The sequence below is a fragment of the Charadrius vociferus genome, unplaced genomic scaffold (genome assembly GCF_000708025.1).
Source record: "Charadrius vociferus isolate BGI_N301 unplaced genomic scaffold, ASM70802v2 scaffold329, whole genome shotgun sequence".
In the NCBI taxonomy this organism is placed as follows: domain Eukaryota; kingdom Metazoa; phylum Chordata; class Aves; order Charadriiformes; family Charadriidae; genus Charadrius; species Charadrius vociferus.
The window spans coordinates 1699614-1723409 of record NW_009649982.1 but is presented as its reverse complement, the minus strand read 5'-3'; the positions used below and the strand labels follow the sequence as shown (position 1 = coordinate 1723409).

The following is a 23796-nucleotide window of genomic DNA, read 5'->3' as shown; positions in this document are numbered from 1 at the left end:
TTGGTGTGAAGCAAGCGCGTAGAGATGAAACTGTCATACATCAAGAGTCGTATTTACTTAAGGCATTGCATAGGACATTTGACCACAACGGGTGGAAGTGCTCGTGGCAATAGCTTCTTTCACACGGTCAAGTGTACAAGACCTGTCCTGTGGGCCTGGCAGTGTTTTTTGGCCCATGAGGTAACAAAGCAATGCACAATCAGGCTGATAAGCCTACAGACCTGAAGTCAAGTGCAAGTTAGGAGTGTAATGAATTATATTAACGTGTCCTTCCCATTGAGGTGCCGTTGAATTGTAGGTTCCCAAATGTGCTGGCCATGTTTCTTGGTGTCTCAGTCTAGGTGGTGAAAACTGATTCTGAAGTATGTTCTTGTGGCACTGTAAAAATCTTGTATTTTTGTCAGCTGAGTGTCATGTACTTCAGGGTCTTTTCCAATGATGCTGCAGTTCTTACCTATATTAATCCTTTTAGGATCCTTCTACCTTCTCTTTTGCAAGGAAATGCTTTCTGTGTATCAGAAATTGTGCATCCCTCCTCTGTCACCTCTATTTTTAAATAGTGTTATCAAACTGAGTTTTCATATGGCAGATCTTGTCCTGCAAGGCAGATCAAATCTTTCTTTGCCTTTCACCTCTTTTTTTAGTTAGTCTGTTCTTTTTTCATATTTCTCTGTCATATTGTCTGGTATCTTTGAATATTTATTCATATTTCTTGCCACAGCTGCTTCATCATTTGTATCACCAGTGCAACTTCACACATTCACATTTGCAAATCCATTCCATGTGCATTTGAGATTTATTCCTGCCTGAAGTCCCTGGTTCCTTAGTTATTGGTTGAAACCTGTTCAGTCTATAGGCTTGGATCATGCCAAGAGAATTTATTGTTTTATTTTGTTTTCCAGCTTCCCTGGACTCTCATCATATTACTTTCCCTTCCCAAACATCTTCATCTACAGAAATATCAAAAATAGAGACTGGTAAATTGTGTTTATGATACTTACCTAGCTTAGGATTTGGGTTTGTGTTCACGATGTTACAGTTACAGGCTTTTTAAAGCTCTGCTTGCTTGGTGTTGTCTGAAACAGAATTTTGTCTGCAGTGTTAGGTAATTAGGCTCCGTAACCACATGATGATACATTGTGGCATAGGCTCAAACAAAAAGAAAACCCACAGGAATCAATATTGGTTTGGGTGGTTTTAATCTGTTGGATATAAGGACTTCTAGCTGAGTGGAGTCATTATCAGTTATGAAGATATATTCTTGATTGTGAGATTTTACCCTGGGTGATTTTTTGTTAGTCAATACCATACATATTTTTTTGCAGTTTTCTCCATTATTAAACATTTTTCTCAAGTTATGTTATGTTGAAACTTTTCTTACTGGGGTCATAGCTCCCCAAGATTAAATTTGTATTCATAGCAAAAGTATGAATGTGAGGGAGCTGATAAGGAAAATTATCCTAAATCTGATAGTCAGTATTTCAACAGTATTGTTTTGAATTTTCTGCCTCACCTTCTGGCTCTTCAGTATGTCACTAAAGTTTATGTTATGTCAATTAGATAAAATATCACTATTTATTTTAAATGAAAAATTACATGTTGTGTAGTACACCTGTAACTCAAAATACTGGCATCTGTTACAATGAAACAAGGAGAGCTTTGGCCATAGAAATACCTGGCCATAGAAATTCATATTAGTATATATTTTAAGTATGTAGGTCTCTTTCTACAGAGGCAGGTGAAATCAAAAGCACAGGTTTCTTCATGTTTCATGTGATCAATCAACTCCTGTTGATAAGTCTGCTTTTAGGGGACTGCAGTTTCTGTCAGGGTGTGTCTGTTAGGTGCATGTGACTTTTCAAAACTGAGCTTTTGTTCATTTCTTTTCAAGCTGGAAGTCTTGTGAAACTGTATTATAGTGGTGTTGGCATCTTGCAAAGCAATGTAAAGCAATCTTACTTTTTCTGACACCCCCACCACCCATATTTCTGCAGCAATATGAATCTATCTCTCAGGGTTATTTACATTTTTCTGCAGTTACAAGTTCAGCTGACCTGGAAAAATCTATGCCTCCACTTTCCAGAACACCTCATGTGCTAACAACAACTATGGGTAATAGTAATGCATTAGCTTTTCAGTTAAATCACTTGTGGTGTTTTCATAGCAATTTTGGAAATCCTGTTTATCCCAGATATTTTGGTCATCTGCTCTACTTGTCTTCCATTTGAGTCATGATCATCAGTGTAGACAAAGTACCCTTTTCACATGAGCCAAGACAGCTCGTGCTTACTGCTGAGAAACTCACCTAACAGTGTTTCTGATCTTACATTTGCCTCTCAAAAAGCTACTAGAGCTATTTTGAGATATACCTAAATGAAATAAGGTTTTTTTTAATAATAATAATAGTAATAATAGTAATAATGCCTAAAGCTTAATAAGAATCTTAAAATTACTTGGTTTTTTCTTTCAAGTTCGATTGTTATACTCTCAGATATACACAGATTTATATATTCTATATTGTTTATTCCAGCGTAGTTTCTTTCTTACTACTTCTTACTGTTCAGTGATTTTTTTTTTACTTTATTTTACCCTTGTCTTGTATATGCATATATGTACACAGATTATATGACATTAAAATTCACTAACAAAATCTTGACAGAAAACAAAGCAATGAAGAGAATTAAGAAACTCTTTTTTACTGAAATATTTTTGCAGTGTACTTCAGTTTTGCACATGATATTTTTTCTGCCTTTTTTGGAGTGCTTTATGCTTACAGCTATAGCGGTAGAAGTTCTTTCATATTTCTATATTCTGAATTGCTTTAAACTACATGGGCCGTGCTATCTAAAGTAATATTAGCTTTGGTTGGCTGACACTTCAGTTTCAGTTTTCATTTTAACCACTAGCCTCAGCTCCCACTGTTCCATTGTCAAGGTAAGGCATGTTATTGTTATCTCTGCATTGCAAATTAGGTATGTTATAACCTATAATATTTTTTATTTGTTCTTATAAAATGAAAAAAGCTTTGTGTAGAATTCGTAATCGTGGATACTGTGACCTGTTTTTTTTATAGCTTTCAGTGGTATTCAGCCTGTTCTTTCAAGCCCTGTGACACCTAGTAAGCCTGAAATAGCAGATGCTGAACCAGGTACAATAATCTCTACCTAGTTCTTAATTCAGTATCTCAAACCATGCTCTAAAACTCACTGAAATGAGCGCACTGGTAATCTTCACTTTCAGTGCACATTTGGATTAGACCCTAATACCTGAATTTTGAATTTAGATTGCTGTTAATGGTTGAAATTGGTGCTTTCTCACACTTAAAGTGCAACTCATAGTCATGTGGTTCTCCTTCAGTATTTTGGAAAAAAAAAAGCCACATAGATAATGGAGAAAACAGTATTTATTGTCCAGTTGTGCTGATGAAAATACCGTGACGTATGCTGTAGGCTGCATTCTATTACTGCAGCCTTGTTAAAAATACTAAGGAAAGTATATCCTTAATGGCCTGACATTGGTTAACAGTCACAGACACTTGATGCTTTCGGACTGAAACCATAGTTGGATCAGGTTTCAGCTTTCTACTCCAAATTTTATATGGTTTTAATATCTGACTAATTGATTGTTCAACATGTCGTCTTCATTAAATTCCTACATTTTACAGCATGCCATTTTCCTTAAGTAATGGGCCAAACCTCAAAATGTTCAGATGTTCAACTTAAAATCTTTCTTGGCAGTGGTTGAGATCCAGACCAGTTGCAATGAAGGCAGGAGGAAATGAACATTCAGAATTTCTGCACATCACAAATGCGATGATTTATAGTCACTGAAGCTTTGTGCGGTTCAAAAGACTGAATTTCTCTCTAATGCATACTAAACTGATAAGTGTCCAAGCATTAGTGAAATATTTGTTGTTCTTGTAAAAACAAATTTGTTTTTGCTTATGAAAGAAGAGTTTCTTCCTTTAGCTCTTTGCTCTTTTGTGACTGTCACCATTTCTTCCAACAGCAACAAGTGAATCCATTCTGGAATATTTCACATCTAAAACTCGTCCTTTTCAATGGCCAAGGGTAACATTAGGTAATGTTGTTTTCACCTAGTGAAAAACTCTGTGTTTGTTTTGAGCACTTCATCCCATATGAATGCGTTTCTTCCAGCATATCATTTCACATGCATAATCGCTATTCTTTTTCCTGGTTGTAGAGTCTTGTTCTTCCATTGTCATTAGACTGATTCTTTTTGATATGTCTCTGTATGCGAACATAGTTAAGGATGGTTTTACCATCCTCAGAGAAGTAAAACTTGCCTCTTGCATGAAAAATTCCATCATCTTTTTATTAGAGTGCTCTATCTCATTCACTCCCGTGCACATGCATGTGTTGTCTTTGTCTCTGATATGTAGAGCTTTCATAGTGGAAATTTTAATTGCTTTGGAGACAGAGAATCTATTTCTGATCTAGGCCCAGCATTTCAGTATCCTCTCCATTCCACACTTTAAACTCTGATTTCATCAGATGGCTTTGACATTCCATACTAAGTTGTCTTTTCTTCAATATAAACTTGTGGCATGTGCTGTTTGTTGTGGGAAAACCTTGTTAAACAATTTTTGATTGCAAACTGAGCTCTTTCTTTCAGCTCCAAAAGAAATACCACTTATTCCTTCTAAACTGAAACCATCTGCTACCCCAGAAGTACAGCACGTGAAACCTGGTAATTGTGCATTTTTATAAGTCAGTATGCAGAGACACATTCCGTAAAAATATCTAAGCAAAACTTCCAAAAAAGAACAGGAACTATGCAATACATGAGCATCTTGAATAACTCATTCTAACATCAGTCATTTGATGTTGCCTAACAAAAGGAATGAGAGTTAAGCTTACCAGTTTTACACATTTGGGTTCGGTGATGAAAATATAAACAAGTTCTCTAGTTTTTTAATCTTTTTCAAGAACTGGAAGGGAAAAAACTTCTAGGTGGCACAGAGTTTTTTTTATATCCCTTGTATGAACAATATATATGATTATTACTTCTGTAATCTCTTTTGCGAGTCCCCATCTCCCACTTTCACACAGACATACTATGGCAAAGATGGCATCTTTGCTAGTCACAGCAGTTTGTTGATTGAAAGTAAAGTACTACTCAATATCAGTAAGTCCTCCCGCAGGAAACTGAGTGGAAAGGATTGCCATTTTAGTGAAAGTAGAGAGCTTTCTCAAAGTAGAAGGGGAAACTTTCATATACACGTGAGATTCATTCTTTGACCATGGGAACATCATCATCATGTCGTGTCTTTTTTCCTTTTTTACTTGTTGATCAAAAAGTAGATCTCTGTACTCATTTTCTTCTGATTTGAGATTAAGGGAGATGAATCTCCTTTCGTGATTCAGAATGTGGACCAATAAATGTTATAGTGTGCATTACTAGAGCCCTAAAATGTTTCTGTTCTCATATCTTGTAAACAGACAGGTCAGTAAAAAGCAGGAGTTGCCTTTGACATCTTATACGTGTCTTATAATCAACCACAGGCTGTGATTTAAGATTTTCGGCAAGATTTTGGCATTTAGAAGTCTCCTCTTTGGTATAGATTCTCTGGTATTTGTTATGGACTGCAATCTTTTCTTCAGTCAAAGCTTTCATCTGTCCTTTCTCACTCTTCTCCCATAATGTCAAAGAAATGTGTTTGTTGATTGAATCAAACAATGGATTAAAAATGTCCGGAGAACATAAATATGGGGAAGGAGCCTTATAAGTAGACTCTCACATGTAGCCACAAGCACACAGTGTGTACTTTCACAGGAAACAAAACTAAAAGGAATGTAGGGTGTTATGCTTAAGAGTAGGACTTAGTTGCATGCTTATTTTATCTATTTAAAAAAACAAAACAATACAAACCAAAACCAAACAAGCCCCCTGAACTATTGGAATGATAACACTTTTGGCTTACTGCCAATACATCTACTGATCTGTTCTATTACACTTGAATTTTTCTTTTCTAGCCCCTAAACCACCACTTTTGGAGCCTAAAACTTCTCAGACTGTTGAACAACCAAAAGCAACGCTAGGTAATACATGTTTCGTAGCTGTTGGTCACTCTTCTTTGCAGTCCATGCCACAGTTTGTACTCTGTTATTTTATCTCATAGCTTTTACTGTATTGAATTCATTTCTCTGAGAGAGGAAAAAAATTAGGAAATAAGCATCCAGAAATATGTTTTTCTAAACTTAGGAGAAAAAGAATTGATATTTTTTCACATAGTTTTCCTAGTTTTATAGTACAGTAAAATTTTGGGGATTGGAATTGTCTTCCATTTTGTTGGGAGTTTTTCTACACCAACACACTTTACCCACAGAAAATCATCAGAAACCCTTTGGATATACTATTGAAAGGCCAAGTGCAAGGTTAGTATTGTGGGCGTTAATCCTAGAACTCTCAGTGAAGAATTCCTGTGGCACTGGATGGACATGTTAATTCTACTGTTCTTTTTTGAATCCATCTGAATGTCACTTCGGCTTGAAAAAACACTTCTCAGTCACTTCATATGTCTTATTCTACTCTGTTTTTTCTATAAATGTCATATGCTTTTCTACTATGTCTATTGCTATGAAACTTTTTCTTGGAGAGCAGTCTCACAGCACTGCTTTATAAAAATTAACAAAATTACTGACTATACTACCTGAAACTCACCTTAAGCTTTATCTGATGCCAGATTAACAATCCTGTTTAGCTAATTAGTTTCAGACCGTGCATGTTCAGGGGAAATGGGGTTTCTAGGACTGGTTGCTCTTAATTGTTACCGTTTAGATTATGCTACCTCTATTTTATTAAGAGAATTCAATGACTGCAGTTATGAAGCAATTCCCTTTTTATTATTGTTTCAATGTTTTTCCAGCTTCCTACAAGTAATTTCTTTACAGTGTTGAAAATTGAGGGCATTTTTGCATATTTTCTCTACATATGTCTTTTGATGGCTTAAAATCAGCCTGGAGTTCAAAATGATAAACAGCATTATTATTTTACCTCTTAGGTAACTTGCAAAAATTAATTTGCTAACTTAACAGAAAGAACATTTTGATGTGATTGTAAGCTACCATTGCATATTTTAAATTTGCTTACTGACTTTTACTGTGAAGAACAAGTAGGGATTTTGCTGGGGTAGTGGAGACTTGGAAGCCTTGAGAAGCCTTCTTAGCAAATCTGATTTTGCCATTTACTTTTGTTCCAAGTAGCCATTCAATGCTTCGTTTCAGACTTGAAGAATGTGATTTTTATGTGATATAGTAGAAGTGATAATCTTATAATCCAGTATATTTCTTTCAGCTCCTAAAGAAGCAAAACTCACACCTTCTGCACCTAAACCTAGACCATCTGCCAGACCCAAAAAGCCACGAACTAAACCTGGTAACTAACTTCCATAGCAAACATTTTTTATAATGTATCACTTAAGTAGTATACTTTAGCTTAAATTTATTCTATGTGAAGCTCAGTACTTAATCATCAGAAAGATGTGCACTGAGGGGAACTGTGCTCTTTGAAGAATATTAGTTTTGTATTGAACAAAAAAAATTTGAAGCAAAGCAAGGAAACTTTTAACTTTTATGTCCTAAATCACCAAGTCACATGGCCTGGCCTTGAAATAAATTGTTTTCCTGCTTTTCATTTCAAAATAACAAGTTTTCCAACTTAGTTCAGCACAAGGTCCAGAAAATGCGAATTCTCATGCTTTGCTGGTGGTTATAGCATCTTACTGAGAACCATAGGATTTGTATTGATTCAGTGATCATGAATGCATCAGGACTTACCTAAAATGGTGGAAATGAGTGAAATTCTTCCCTGGAATTTAGTAAAGCCATATTTTATGATGGCAAATGAAATTGCACCTTCACACCAGGGTTAAATTTGGTCTATGATGTATGTTGGAGAATAGAAGGCACCTGGCATTTTCTGGAGCTGAAGAATAAGTGAATACAGTTGCAAAAATATTACTAGTGTCACATGATTTATAATGAAGTTGGAAAGCTTGAAATTGCATAATTTTATATTGTAAGAATATATTACTTAATCCTGGAAGAGATCAGGCAATATTATTAAATTATTTCCAGATTCTCTGTGAATTATTTTTTTACTCATAAAAGGAATTAGTCTCTTCGGACCAAGTAATTCTTTGTGAAATTTGTTAACTAAATGGTATTTATGACTTTGAACTGTCTCAAATTAGAATACATAATTAGTTTTTCATGGTGATTACAGCTCCTACATTTTTAGTGTAGGAAATCCAGTATTGTATTACTAGAATAATTACTTTTGTCTCTGCTGTACATGCCCATATCTGAATATATATCTGAATCCTGCATGGTTTTTTTGAAATGACAGAGGAAAAAACCCAACTCATTTGGAAACTGTTGCATAAAATTGTTTTACACCGTTGGACTGCCAAGATCAACACTGTGTATAGCTGTTTCCACAATGGATGGCTATGTAGCAAGTTTCTGTATCACTACAAAGAAGGCGGCATGATTCTGTGTTTAGACACATGCCTCTTATTTGTCCTTTTTCTCTTAGTGGTTTCACTGATCAATCAGATGGAATCCTAAGAAACGCTTTTTAATCATAGTTAAGCTTGTAGTGATCTTCCTGTAAGTAGGTATTTGTGAATTTAGCATTTGTTCTGATGGGACAAATAATGATATTCTTGTCCAGAAATCATTATTTGAGGGATAAAACATGCAGTGCATGGGGATAACCTGGCTTTTGGGTGGGTGGCAAAACGGACAAAAAGCAGGATCTCCTCTGTATTCCAGCATCACTTGGAAGTTCAGCTTAAATTAGAACTTCGTCATGACATTTCACCTTTCCTTAACAGTGAATCAGAATAATGAAGAATATGTGCCAAATTCATACTTGCTCACTGACTTACTAATAACCCATTTCAGGTCAAACAGAATTCCTGAAGGTTAATTTTGGCTCTCATTCTTAATAAGACTTTTGTACTGTTCTGGTAAAGTATTTGTCTTTTTGCTGTGGAGCAAGAAACTTCATTTTTTAAAAAACAGATAAACAATTTTCAGTTTTTCCAACCAACCGACTGTACATTCTAGTGAAAGTTTGTGGCTTCATTCTTCTTGATATTTGCATAATTGAATCCATTGCTTGCATGAAAAAACAGTTCTTGTTGCCAATGTGATCGTGCCCAACCATTGTGCTCACTTGTATTATTTTTAGCATTAATTTCTCTATCTAAACATACTAAGTTTCCCTTTTTTCAGGAAAGGAAATTATAATGTATTTTCTACCATGCATCCAACTGCACTGCAACTTTTTCTTTCCAGAAAAGTGCAAGAATAGTTCTTTATATTGAGTCCCCGTTGAGTCCCTGTAGATGCGTTATAAATTTGCACTCTCTTGTGCTTCTGGTACAAAATGTTGGTTCTTCATATGTGTCCATGCATTTCCACTTGTGTGGTGTGAGACTTTCACAAGAGAACTGCAGAATTTACCCGTTGTAGAGGAGGTTCTCAACCGCCTCGTTAAGACACAGTAATGTTAGATAGTTTGATGCATACATGTAGTTGTTCCTTTTACAGTCTTTTCTCACTTATGAGAACTATGAGAGTCCTGGGAGGACTTCTAAACTATCAAAACACTGATAACTTGGCACATGTCTGTCTTACTATTTTCTGACCTCAAAGTCTCAAGTTGCCTGGCTGTTCAGTGGTTACAACCCAATAATCTGATAAATTGTTCAATAATATCAAGAGTAACTTTTATGTCAGAGTCCTCTTGTATTGTCTGGGAGTTTTATTTAGATGCTGTCCTTTCAGAAATGTCAGAGGAAATGAAAGGCATTTTGTTTCCTCCCAATCTTACTCTCCTCTCATCATCATTCTGAGAAATCTATCTCCCTGCTTAGCCTTTTCTTTTTACCTAGTAGAGTCTACATGAAATGTGAATTATAGATCTATTAATGAACTTTTTAAAATAGGCTGAGAAGAACTCATTAGTGGAGACTTTCAGAATCTCTTTAGGATTGGGAGGAGGATGGCATTGTTGAATTTTATGTTTGAAAAAACAAAGAAATGAAAAAGAAAAACAGTTCTGAGTGATTTAAGATTCATCATAAGAACACGGTACAATGAATATATGGCCCCAGGTTAGTTCTGGAAGAATGTACTAAGTGCCTAACTTGTAGGTTAGTATGCTTCTGACTGGATTTCCCTGCTTGGATTTAGAGCAAAGTACAGTGCTGAGGCACAGATACGCTATGCAGTACTCAGTGCTGCCAGGTGTAGAAAAGTAGTCTCCAGTTGTTAAATAGATAAGAATTCCCTTCTGATCTTTCTCATGACAGAGCAGTACTTCTACATGTGGCAGTTCAGAGAAGAACTTGGCAAAGAACAAAGAGATCCTACTAGTGAATGATTTTCCATAGTTGTTTCTGTGTATGCTCATTCTTCACCTTTTGACCCCAACCAGTACCAGAGCCCTGTGGGGTTGGGAGCAAGAACTGATTGCACTGGCTGATTTGAATTTTTTCTTTTTTTTTTTTTTTTTTTTTTAAAGTATGGTGCTTTCACTTCACATGAGTCACTTCACACGTTATCATTTTCGATGACTTGGCTTTAAAGAGGATTGTCTTGAGGAGAGATACACCTACCCAGCGAACGTTACTTTAGAGATCCCATTCCCAGGGAAAATAGGAAAACTTCATAGTTGCCCTCTGTCAGAAATTTTTTCCAACTTTTCAGTTCCCAGTAAAGTTTCTCCTTCCAAATCAAAAGTCTTTTTGTATCCAGAATAGCCTATGGCAATGCTGGGTAATTGCTATGTCCTTTCACAGAATCACAGAATGGTTGAGGTTGGAAGGCACCTCTGCAGTTCATCTGGTCCAACCCCCTGCTCAGGCAGGGCTGCCTAGAGCCAGTTGACCAGGACCATGTCCAGACAGTTTTTAATGTCACCAGGGATTGAGACCCCATGACCTCTCCGGGCAATCGGTTTACTTAATTGCCCAAATTATTTGTCCTAAAGACATTTTGGAGTATTTTGCTTTCTTAGAGTAGTTGCAATGGTATCAAATGCACAGGGTAGTTACTGTTGCGTAAGAACATTCAGTAAATTTATTACTTAGTGTTTCCATTTGAATAGTGGGGAGGAGGTGGATTTTAATTGGGAAGCAAGAGCAGTTGAGCCGTACCAGACACTGAGAAATAGATATAGATGCACCTGTATTTCTCTCAAGAAAATTCTCTTTATTCCAGCAGCAACCATTCCGGTTTCAGTCACTACTAAGAGTCCCTACACATATGAACGTCCAAAGACTGCAGAGGGTAATGATTACAAGTCATCTTTAGTCATTCTTCTTTACATTGTTCTGATAGTATGTGCAGTTGAAAACACTGTTTGCTGTAGGCTTCTTGCTTATTCATATGTGGTCCAAACCCAACAAATGGAAATATAGTCTTGGTGCTTTATTATTTCTCCATGTTTCTACCATGGAAATATTATCTTCTAAAAGACAGGGTATTAATTCAAAGGTATCTGGTTAGAAGCCTCAATAACGTTAGAAAAAGAAAGAATAAGAATTATTGCAATAATAAAGACTTTATGAAATATATGCAATCTAAAAATCACATTTAAAACTACAAACTGCTGAATAATTTCTGCAGAAGGGGGAGTTCTTTGTTGCACATAACTGAGCATTGCTTGATAATGTCTCAAATTTATGGGAAAATATTACATCTTTTCAAGTAATCCATGGAAACTTGTGTTCAATTTAAGAAAAAAAAAGTAATTCTAGTTTTAGGGAGGGGGAAAATTTATATAAAGTAATAATGATAATTACCTTTTTTGGGTGGAAATATATATTTAGTGATGTGTTTAATAAATAAGTTTTTAATGTAGACTAGGAACAAAAGTGTCCTTTGCAGTGTGCCTTGAAATGTTATATCTAATTCAAAGAAAGATTTGAGTCACTGTTTGCATTTACTCTGCAGATTTTATTCTGAGAAGCATATTAAGATGTTTTTAAATGTATAGCTTTGCTCTTTAAAACCTGGATGAACCCAACCACATATATAATACTTTACTGGATGAGGATGATGTCTTAGATAATTTGATTAAATAGAATCAATTTGTTTTGGGTAATTACCAACAACTCAGTTAGATTCACTGTTTCCAACTGCAATAAATTCTGCTTCATAAAGTACGCTCAAAGCTCTTCTAATGACCTTGATTTGCCAAGGTCAGCATTGGATAACAATGTTTTCTTAACATTGTTTCTTAGCTTTCTTTTCTTTGGATTATGGCTAAACTCTTAGAAGCTAATTTTGCTGCAGAACGTCCAACTCTTTGATTATCCCTTTCTTCAAAGGCTCTGTCTGCTTGTTTTGCCCATACCCAACAAAGGTTCATACATTAAACACATAGCACCATTTTTTCTGTGTTTATTCATTGATACAAACTGAAGGTATTTTCCTAGACTTTATTTCTTCATTGCTGAATGTGAATGTGATTCTTCTATGGGACACCATTTACTTTCAGCTTAAATACTGTTTTTTACAAACCAAGTTTTTTCCACTATCCAGAATCCACATATCTGAAGCCCAAATCATCTGCTAAGACTGAAACACCTCAAGCTAAATCTAATGGGGCGCTTCTTTTGAAATTGTGTACTTTGAGGCTTGCTATTAGTGCAGAAAGTAAAAAACTTTAAAACTTCAATGTTTTTTTCCTGGAGGAGGAGAGAAAGAACTGTTCATTATTTTGGGATAATATTTAGACAAAGAAAAACCAAATTGCTTCAGAAAACAATTTGTGGATCTAACAAAGAATTTAATTTTATTCTGAATATCTGAAGTTGGTTTTTTTCTTTTTAAGAACTCACTGATTTTTCAAAGGTGGCCTGAAAATAGAAATTAGTGTTTTATTGAAAAAGATTTTTAATTTGAATTCTGAAGGTAATTGATGAACTTGAATAACGGCAAAGTCATTGCAAACCAGGGATATGCAGTGAGCACATTAGAAACATTAGTAACTAATTTAAGTTTTCTATGCAGTATCTGGCCATTCTTGACAGAAAGGAGTTAATGCTGGTTGTTTGGGCTTTTTATCCTCATTTGCAGCATTATTAATACTGGGCTGTGTTATATTGTGAATGTATAGTGAAGTGAGTATAGGTTATAGAAAAGGCTCTATCTTTAGGTGTGTATGTCTGTATGTTATATGTTACTTCAGTTTTCACTGCCTTGAGAGGTGAGAAATTATCAATTAATATTATTTTAATATATTTTCTGTACTACTAGGAAATTTTTGTAGATTCTGCCATTTCATAACTCAGGATTATGATTTTGTTTTTTTCCTTTTTTTTCCCCCAATTTGGCATAGCTTGTGATGAGGAAAAGGAGATGATATATTGCTTTTGTGATCCAAATTATATGAGGATATAATGAGAAAAAATTAAGAGGCTATATCAAAATACATTCTTTTAGGTAGTTCTATAGCTGTACCAATAGCAACCTTTTAGTCCTCTGCTTGACTGTTCACTTTAGAGAAAAAAATCAACTGTTTTGTCATAGTCAGCATGCCACTTTCAAGTAGTAGCAGGCTTCAGTTTGGGGATACCTGACATTTCTGTAGATCGAGTCCCTTGCTGTCTCTGAGTTAAGCTGTGTGATCTTTTCCCTTGCTTGTTCTAGGATTTACTGATTTCTATTAACATATTTTTTCTTCCATTTCCATCAAGTGGCTGCAATTATATTTTTCTTATTGAACCTGTGTTATTAGGAAGTTTAATTGTCCATCATTTTAAAAAAAAAAGTTAATTTCAAGATCCATATTACTGTGGTGTGGTATTAGCACCTCCTTTTATACTTACCAGTGGAGTAATTTTAAGGTTTTTGGAGTAAGTTTCATAGTTGTCTTGTCCTGCTGTTTCTGTTGCAGTCTTGGAACCTATTACACTTAGAATTGAACCATCAAGGGCAACGATAGGTAATGATATTTCCTTGGCAAGCTGTCGTGTTTGCTTTTTTCGTTACAGAAAGCATCACTGAAGTCAATCACCTTATGCTTTAGGATTGTTTCATTAAACTTCATTTTTCTTCTAGGTAATTCTCTTGCTGGGCATTCATGACAGTTGGGCATATTGCTCTCTTCACAGTTGGAATGTCTCCTTTTCTTTTATGAAAATGATGCTGGCAGCTCTGAATCACCTTTCTTGTAATATATTGCTTGTCTGTGCTTGTCCCAGCAATTACTAAAATTGCACTCTCTTGCTTAGATTGTTGTAAACACACGGAGAATATTACCTGACTTTCTTTTCTACTTAGTATAAAGATGGTTTTTTTCTCTGTTGCAGGTGTGAGGTTTCTGTGTTTGTGTATTCAGCTTGATATCAGACACTAACTGCAGTGCAAGTGAACCAACTTATTACCCATATTTTCTCTTCCAGCTCCAAAGGAGACTCAGCGTATTCCTTCTAAACCTAAAACTTCACCCAAACCTCATATCCCACAAGCCAAAGATGGTAAACTGCTTTGCGTGATTATTTCTAATACAGTTTGTTTTGTATTGAAACGTATTTCTTAGCAGCTGTTTAGTTATCTGGGCCAGCTAAAACATCATGGGGTTCTGTTCTGCTGTGTGTTCAGTAGGTTATTTGCAGTTTTCAGGAGTGGTAACACTTGGTAGGTATTTTTCATCATGCAAAAGAATAAATCTCTGATACTTCATGGCAGCAGGATGAGAATATTGTTGTTGAACTCAAATTACAGTGGTAACTAAAGCAAATACCTAGCAAGTAATGTATTATGGCTACTTAGGTGGCACAATTCTTTCCCACACTGCTTTGCATTGTTAGAATAAATATGTTTCCCTTTTACGTCACAGTTACTTAATTTAATGACATTATTATTTTCTGCATAAAAGAGCAACTTACCCAGTGCATAGTTTTTTTAAAAAAAATTAATATTTATTAGCATTAATGATAATTTATGCCATATTCCAACATACTGGATACTTATACTATGTCATTAAACATGAGTGCAGTTGAATTCAGTGGTAGGCAGAAAAAATTACTCTCTGTCCTCTGTTATCCAGTTGATAAAATCAACAGAAAATTACAAGGGTATCAAATATCAGCATATGTTATATTTTGGTAAATGTGAAAAATTTAATTAATACCTTGAAATTGTATACATAGAGCAATATTTTTGAAAGCTGATGTTATCTATTAAATATGATTTCCTCCAATCAAAATCTTTGTTCTTTTATAATTTTTTAACCATGGCAGCTGATTGTAAAACATTGTTTCCAAACTACACGCTAAAATGCAACTTCTCATAAACTCAGTTTTTACCTCTGTAGCCATTTTTCATTATGATGGTAGTCTTGGCCTTCTCAAAAAATGGTTTTGTCACACAAATGTTACAAGTTTGTACTATTTTGTGTTTAAAAAAAAAAAAGTTACTGTTTCTTCAAGAATCTATAATATACAGAACACTTTTTACAGCATCATCCACTTATCTTGTGACTGTCCTAAAAGATACAAAGAAATTTTTTCTTATTTTCACCCATACAGAAGAACTAACACAGAGAGGGATACCATTTCTGTTGTGCCTCCGTTTCTAATGTGGGAAATGCAAGAAAATAGCTTTAATTTTGCATCCTTATGCCCTTTCAACACCCAGTTTTATTTTAGGTCCATACCAGTTTAGAGGTGAAGTGTGTGATCATGCAGTTCAATACACCATAATGCTTTTTAATAATATAAGCATCCAGAAATCAAGCAAGTGGTCTCTGATTCCTATTGTGTATATAAACTGCATTTGAAATACACTGCAAAGGGAAGACATTTATGTCCCTAAAAAGCCATTTTCTGAATAAAGGAGGGATAGATATTTGGATATCTCATTGAAGCACATAGGAGAACTAAGCTTACATTAGGTTTCAGCTTACACTGCTTTCTCTCTTTCTCAAAGTCTTCATTTAATATAACAGTTTTTATATGGGGCGGTATACATAGTATATAATTCAAAATACAGTCACTAGACAAGTAATACTAATTGTAAGTGGAATTATTATCTTCAATTTTCATAACAGGTTTTATGTTTTGTTTCTGATACAGTCCTGGAATCTGTAACACTTACAACTGATCAACTAAAACCAACAATAGGTAACAGTTTTACCTACAGGGACCATCACGCTTAGCTTTTTTCTCAGTATACACCAAGCATCACAAGTACATCTTCATTGTAGTCCACTGTCATAATTTTTTACTGTTAAATTTAGTACTTCTGTAAGGGGGGTTTGTGATTTTACACTAACAATTCATAATCATCTTGTTTGGTTTTTCTCACACAAATATGTTCTGTAAAGTGAATGGAAGCACCACAGTCTGCCTTTAACTACATGTGTCTATACTCAGTTTCTGTTATGTGCTGCTTCATCTTTTCTACTAGTCCATCCAGACTGGTCTTGTTTTATGTTATCCTGTTACAGAGGTTCTCCATCGGCACTATTTCTGTGCGTAGCAGACATTCATACTTCTCCATTACTCATACAAGCTTTTTATGTTTCCACAGGGTCCCAAAGGCATGTGTTCTTTTTTAATATTACGCCTTCTGTCAGCTTCAGTTCTTGAAAGATTTTAATAGTTGCATTTTTTTAATTTCAGTTCCAAAAGAAACACAGCGTGTTCCCTCCAAACCTAGAACATCACCAAGCTCAGAAGTGTCACAAACCAAACCTGGTAAGTACATTGTTTCGTTATCTTGTCATACTGGTATGTGTGTCTTATGAATTCTACTGTGATCGGTGGAGCTTCAGATTTATATATATCCCTTGGGCGGATATGTTGGAGCAGTCCTTGAGGGATAAAATCTAGTATCACATGTCATGATGGGGAATTTATAAGCAACCTGATAAGTTTAAAATCTCCATCTTCAGTTCTTTTTTTACATTTTAAGTCACCGCAACAGCAGGGATTTTCTGTGCAGTTGTCAGTGGAAATAGGCCTTTTCTGTGTGAATTTTCTTTGGTTTTGGGAAAGCAAAGGTGAAAAGGAGGGGTGTCATTGCAAACAGGAAGGGTGTTTCTCTGTATTTCTCAAATTGTGTACTTGTTTTTTCTTTCCCAGGCACAATCATTTGTTTATACTTTTCAGTTCACTTATGCACATCTGTTATGTTGTTCAGAGATTTAAGAATGTGTACTACTTTCTATTAATGTAGTTTACACAGTTTGGTTTAGAGCAATATACAACCCTGGGCTAATGAAGGATAGAGGAAGAAAGTTATACAACTCACACTAGCAATTGCATGGGGTACTGGGGCAGGCTCACCCCGGCCAGCAACTAAGCACTCACTAGCCACTTCCTCATCCCACCCCGCAGTGGGTTGGGGGAGAGAATCAGAAGAGCGAAAGAGAGAAAAAAATTCAAGATAAAGATAGTTTAACAAGTGAAGGGTAAAAAGAGGGGAAAAAAACAAGTGATACAAAGGCAACTGCTCACCACATCCCACTAGCAGACCGATGCCAGTCTAGGAGCAATGGGTCCTTTAGAAAGACTGGCCCCCAGTTTTGTTGCTAAGCATGACATTATATAAGGTGGAATATCCCTTTGGTCAATTTGGTTCAGCTGTCCTGGCTGTGTGCCCTCTTAGCATCTTGCCCACCTCCAGCCTACTTGCTTGGGGGCAGAATGAAAACAAAGTCCTCCTTGATGCTGTAAAAAGCACTATTCAGCAATAGCTAAAACATCGGTGTGTTATCTACACTGTCCTGGCCACAAATCTAAAACAGAGTACCACAGGGGCTACTGTGAAGAAAATAAACTCCATCCTAGCCAGACTCAGTATGGGTATCTAAGGTATATGCAGTATTAGATGGTGGTGCTGGAGAAATGGGAAGAAAGATGACAACTAAGGTTCCTTTTTCCCTCAGTAAGTCTGCATCTATTGTTTGAATGAAAACCTTGAAATAAGTCTGGAAAGTATACAAAGTTGAAAGTTTCTTTGTAGGTTATTACAAAAGCTTCAGATTTATATTTGGGCTCCATTCTGTATTAGAGGTATTGCCTTCAACTGTAGGCAATTCTGAGCAGCATAATACTCTGGCATGTATTGAGTTTCAAGAAGGAGGAACCATCTGTCATTGGCTGAAGCAGGGATGGTGTGACCATTGTGGAGGTAGTGATTGTAATGTTTTGATTGTTCTCAGTAATACTTCTTTTTGTTTTTTATTGCACTAATGCAGTTCTGGAACCAATTACTTTTAGAACTGAGAAACCGAAGTCAACAGTAGGTAATGATACTTTCTTACTTGAATCGGCATGTTGTCTTTTCTCTTCAACTCAAATCATTAAGAGTAGACGTGCAAAATGTCGTCGCCTTTCTTTCTATGTGCCTTAATAGTTTAACAGTCAAGATTGTCTGTATATTCCTTATTTTCTACAAAACAATTGAGGAGGATGCTTGTGCCTTTCAAGTTGTTATACAATAGGGCAATTTCCTTCAACATTTAATGATAAGAGGCAGAGGGCAGATCAGAACAGGATCCTAACTTACATGTTCTGAGTCATACTGTAGAGATGGCACTGTCCTAGTTAGTCATACAGTTTGGGTGAGCAGAGCTGCATGCTGCAATTTTTCTTTCTCTGCTTCCCTTCCCCTCCAGTTCTACTAAATGAAATTCGGTCCTTCATAGAGGTATTGAAAAATAATTCTGTTTCACTCAAACCTCAATTCCACTGTCAGAACAGAATCACTTCAGTGATCTTTGGGTCATGGGGTTCCTCGAAGGATCCATTTGACTAAGACATTCTTATCATTTGAATCTGGTACTGCGAATAATTCCAATACAACCTCCATTACAGAGCAGTGGTATTTGTATTTGAAGCTATTTATTTTGTTTTCTTCTTCTTTTGCTTTTTAAGTCCTCTTCTTAAATAGAACCAGTAATTCTGTCCCATGCTTAGTTGATGATACGTCACAGAAGATCATTTCTTTTCTCTAGAGCCTGATTTTATTCAAAAAACACTTCTCTTCTGCATCACTTCCATAGAATATCTTTTGGTTCAAATCTTTGCTCTGGTTTTGTTGACTTTTATGGGTGATAGTGAACACTGATACCTCAGGAAATTTTAGTATGGTGTAACCCAGTTTCTTTCTTTCAGGTCCTAAAGACACACGTCATGGGCCTTCCAAACCTAAAACTTCACCCAGTCCACGTGTTCCTCCAACTAGAGCAAGTAAGCTTATCAATATATTTTCCCTTTAGTGCATGAAAGTTTTATCAGTTTGAAAATTGTCGAAATTGCTAACACATCTAAAGGTACACAGATACTTATTGAATAGGCTGTTTTACTGTCATAATCAAATTTTGCTATATAGCTGTCATGGAATGGGGTAATCAGCTAGGTATTTATAGATGTCAATAAGTTGTATACTTGTGCGAATGTGGCTTGAGCCCTTGCACATAGGAAAATTTGTGTCTTAATTTCCATAGAATGTGACAGAGGTATTTGTATTTTCTAGTTACTCGTTTACAAATGTAAAATTACAGTACTTTCCTGTTCCAAGAACTTTGGATATAGTTCTGTCCATTTGAAAATTAGCGGTAAACTTCCACATTTCTTCTGCTTTGACTGCTTTGCTGGAGATTTTTTTTTTTAATGGAAAGTTGATTTAAATGAGCAGCAGGTTTTTTGAATATGAAACACTTGAGAAGTGTAACTAGGGGAGCTGTTAGAACTAGAGCAATTTACTCTGTAGAAAGCTCTATTTGATAGAGCTGAGAGGAGTGGAGAGTGAATCCAACACTGCATTGTAACAGTCACTTTGTCTTTAGTCTCTGCACTAACATAATATTGATTGCATTGACAGGAGACCTCTGTGATTGTTTTCAAATGGAAGAAGTACTTCCTAAAAAATTTCTTTGCAGAAAATTAATCTCCTGTCAGGAAAATCAAAAGACTTGTGCTGAATCATCCTCCTCAATAACATGTTCAAAACTTCGCGTATCTTCACAGGTCCAAAAGAAAGTCGGCGAGTCTCTTCTAGGCCCCAAGCATCACCAAGTCCAGATGTACCACACACAAAACCTGGTAAATACATTGTTATTTTGTTCTGCTTAAATATTCAGGGTTTCTTTTGGGTTGTCGTTCCTCAATGAATCAAGTGTTGATTAACATCTCTTCATATTACAAACAAATAGATTTTCTAACGATCATTAAATACATGTTTAAAGGAAGCTAGAGCTGATCTGTATTTTTAATGGTTGAGTTTTGATGAGTTGTATATGGTTTTCAGTCACATGACAGCTGTCCCTGATGAATAATCTGCCAAGCAGGGTACACACCATACAAACATTGTAAGAATGTCTGGAAAGACATTGCAACTCTTCTGTGCCTATCAAAAGGTGCTTAGAGAAAAACATATTTGAGGGCCTTCATGTATGACTCTAAATATCTGTAACTCAAGCCACTCATGTGTTTGTGCGTCCTGGTAATGGAATTTGATCCTTAAAATATATATTTAATAGGGACTTACATACTAGTGAACTGCCAAACCTCTGTAACTCCTGATGGTTCTGAAAACATCAGTTGAACATTCCTTTTGAGTGTGTATTTGTGTATTTCACTAATTCCACCAATAATAATTTAAAAACCAACAAACAAATTTAAGTGTGTGTTCCAATTTGAAAATAAATCAGTCATGTAAAAGGGAGTATTTTTACCCTTTTGCTTGTACTTATCACTGATTCTGTAATTCTGTGTACATTCCTGTTTTTATGAAGTTTTGGCAGCTACTACACTCGCAGTTGAACAACAAAAGACAACAACAGGTCAAGATGTTACCTTGAGCTGGCCATTATTATTTTTTCCCTGCTGCTCGTTGAACCAAAGATTATGTATCATTAGTTTGTTTTTCACATATCATCTCTTTGTGGTTTTGATTTGTTTTCTTTTCTACTTATTGAATTTAATTCTACTCTGTTCCAGGTATTGAAAGATTCCTAGCTGTTTTGTTGTCTTCACAGAAAATTTCTTTCACTTTCACACACATTGTAATTCCTTTGACACTTCTAGGAGACAAGCATGACATGGGTATTGCAATTATGAGCTCTGAAATACAGATGGAAACATCTCCACAATAATTGTTTGTGTTCTTTCAGGTTTTGTTGCCTGACTCCAGATTTTGCTTCCTTGATCAATTTTCCATTCATGTTTTCATTCATGATTTTCTTTTCTCTTTGAATTCCTGCATGTATCTGACAGTTTTTCAGTCTCTCATGTAAGGATCCTGTTTTTCTTTGTAAGCATGAGGCATGCAGTGCCTATGCAATAAACCTGTCTAATTTCTGAAGAGTATAAACCCTTAAAACAGGTCTTTTCTTTCAGCTCTTAAAGAACCGCAATATACTCCCTTTAAACCTAAAGCAGCTCCCATCCCAGATGCTCCACACAGCAAGCCGGGTAAATTATCTGGTCTTTTGTCAAGCTGCGGTTGATAATGAGCAACTGCTTTCAGGGTGGGCAGTGGGGGGAGTTGTCAACAGTACATTTGCTGTTACCTGGGTATCATTCTAGCTTAAGAAACCTGTGCAATGCTGCAGTCAAGTCATACCACTGGTGGAAACTACAACAGTTCAAGACTTTTTTTAATATTACGTGTGTATTACCAAAAGAAGAAATAGTAGTGGCGTGTGTTTAAATTGATGATAAAAACTTTTTCACAGCTTGTATCTGAGCAGCACGCTTCAGTTGTTTGCACGAAACTACAACAGTTCAAGACTTTTTTTTATATTACGTGTGTATTACGAAAAGAAGAAATAGTAGTGACATGTGTGTTTAAATTGATGATAAAAACTTATTCACAGCTTGTATCTGAGCAGCACACTTCAGTTGTTTGCAAGCTTTGTGTTTTTGAAGCTCTTACGAGAGAAGGCTCTCAAAGCTGTTGCAGTGTTTTTCCTTTATATACACATTTTCATTCAGATTAGACTGAGGATTCCCTTCAGTTGTATTTTGATTGGGAGACTCCACATCATAAATCGGACTGACCTGTATAAGATAATCAGTGATTTCACTGAAGGGCTATTAGTCTTGGTTTTTAAGTATCTAGATGTTAAAAGCAAACAAAAAAATATGACTTTTTGTAACCATAAATCTCTGAGTTGAAATACCCATTGCTATTTTAAAACATCCCTTGCCTGGTGTATATAGTATAGCGCTGGAGGTTCCTTTTAAGGGAGCGGGGTGGGGGGGTGGAAGGGAGAGTTTCTTCATTATTCTGAGCATTTATTGACATTTTTTCCAACAGAAATCAGTCCAACCTTCCATGAACCAGATACTACTATGATTCCTCATATTCCTGAAAGAACAAAGGCAACATTGGGTAATCACGTGTATTTCATAAACAATTACTCTATTTTCCATTCTTGTTAGAGAAGATATTCTTAGAGAAAGCTCATTACATAATATTATAACTAATAATGAAATTTTGCTCTGCTTCTAGATCCTTGCTTGTCCTTTGGTCTTGATAAGGGTAATAAGCATGAGCTCATTTACTTTGGAAGGTTCTTTTCCTCATCTTCTAGCCTTTCCAGTCAGGATGATGTAATTCCTTCAGATGTTACACATTTTCCAGTAAAAGGGGACTTTCTTTAATGAGCAGGTAGTGATTCCAGTAATTTCTGCATCCGAGGTATGGATTCTGTCATCTTAAAATACTCTTCTGCTTTACCCTTCAAGGTATAATTTTACGGAAGAAAATTGCAAGAAAATGATAAGGTATCAACTATAGCATAATGTATACCAAAACAGACCAGCTGTGTGACCCTCCAAATGAAATACTAGTTCTTAACACCATCTTCTCTGCTACTTTCTAGTCATCCATGTTAGGAAAACTTGCTCAAATATATGAACCATTGACTGAGAATTCTTTCTTCTTAACTTGAATGTCAGATGTGGACAAAATAAGGGTCAATGAATGCAAGCGGGATTGAGTAGCAGGAGCATTGTTTGAGCAATCTTTGTTAATAGCCAGTTCTCTGTCCCCGGTTTCAGAGACAGACATTGACCATGAATTTCTGAGAATGAAATGGTATCATTAATGAAGTATTAATAGCCATTTAGTAATCTTCAAACTGTGTTTTTTCTTTTTGAGGAATAAGAAATCATGTTTCTATTTTAATATACATTCCCTGTATGCATTGATACTTAGGTTAGTATTCAATTGATATCTCTTTATATAGCTTCATGAAGTTTACATGCCCTATTGTAGACATTTTGGGCTACCATCATGGGCAGAATACTATATTCATACGCAGAAAATAGTTCTTCAGAGCTTCTGCAGATTGACCAGAAGCTCAGCATGAGCCAGCAATGTGCAGTCGCAGCCCAGAAGGCCAACCGTATCAGGGGCTGCATCAAAACAAGTGTGGCCAGCAGGTCAAGGGAGGTGATTCTGCCCCTCTACTCCACTCTCTTGAGACCCCACCTGGAGTACTGCATCCAGCTCTGGAGACCCCAACATGGACCTGCTGAAGCGTGTCCAGAGGAGAGCTACAAGGATGATCCGAGGGCTGGAGCACCTCTCCTGTGAGGAGAGGCTGAGAGAGTTGGGGCTGTTCAGCCTGGAGAAGAGAAGGCTCCAGGGAGATCTTATTGTGGCCTTCCAGAGAGCTGGGGAAGGACTTTTTACTAGGGCATGTAGCGATAGGACGAGAGGGAATGGCTATAAACTGGAAGAGGACAGGTTTAGATTAAACATTAGGAAGAAGTTTTTCACTTTAAGGGTA

At 36.0% G+C, this 23796-nt stretch overlaps 1 protein-coding gene across 1 annotated transcript in view; it reads left to right on the top strand.

Annotated features, from left to right (window-relative positions):
- The window catches only part of ABI3BP (ABI family, member 3 (NESH) binding protein), a 143411-nt gene that overhangs the window by 68926 nt on the left and 50689 nt on the right, over nucleotides 1-23796 (top strand). The window contains exons 4-14 of the mRNA XM_009891656.1: nucleotides 3074-3148; nucleotides 4636-4710; nucleotides 5997-6062; nucleotides 7318-7398; nucleotides 13939-13986; nucleotides 14447-14521; nucleotides 16121-16168; nucleotides 16670-16744; nucleotides 19169-19243; nucleotides 20024-20098; nucleotides 21395-21469. Of these exons, the coding sequence (XP_009889958.1) occupies nucleotides 3074-3148; nucleotides 4636-4710; nucleotides 5997-6062; nucleotides 7318-7398; nucleotides 13939-13986; nucleotides 14447-14521; nucleotides 16121-16168; nucleotides 16670-16744; nucleotides 19169-19243; nucleotides 20024-20098; nucleotides 21395-21469 (768 nt within the window). The remainder of the gene's footprint in view (nucleotides 1-3073; nucleotides 3149-4635; nucleotides 4711-5996; nucleotides 6063-7317; nucleotides 7399-13938; nucleotides 13987-14446; nucleotides 14522-16120; nucleotides 16169-16669; nucleotides 16745-19168; nucleotides 19244-20023; nucleotides 20099-21394; nucleotides 21470-23796) is intronic.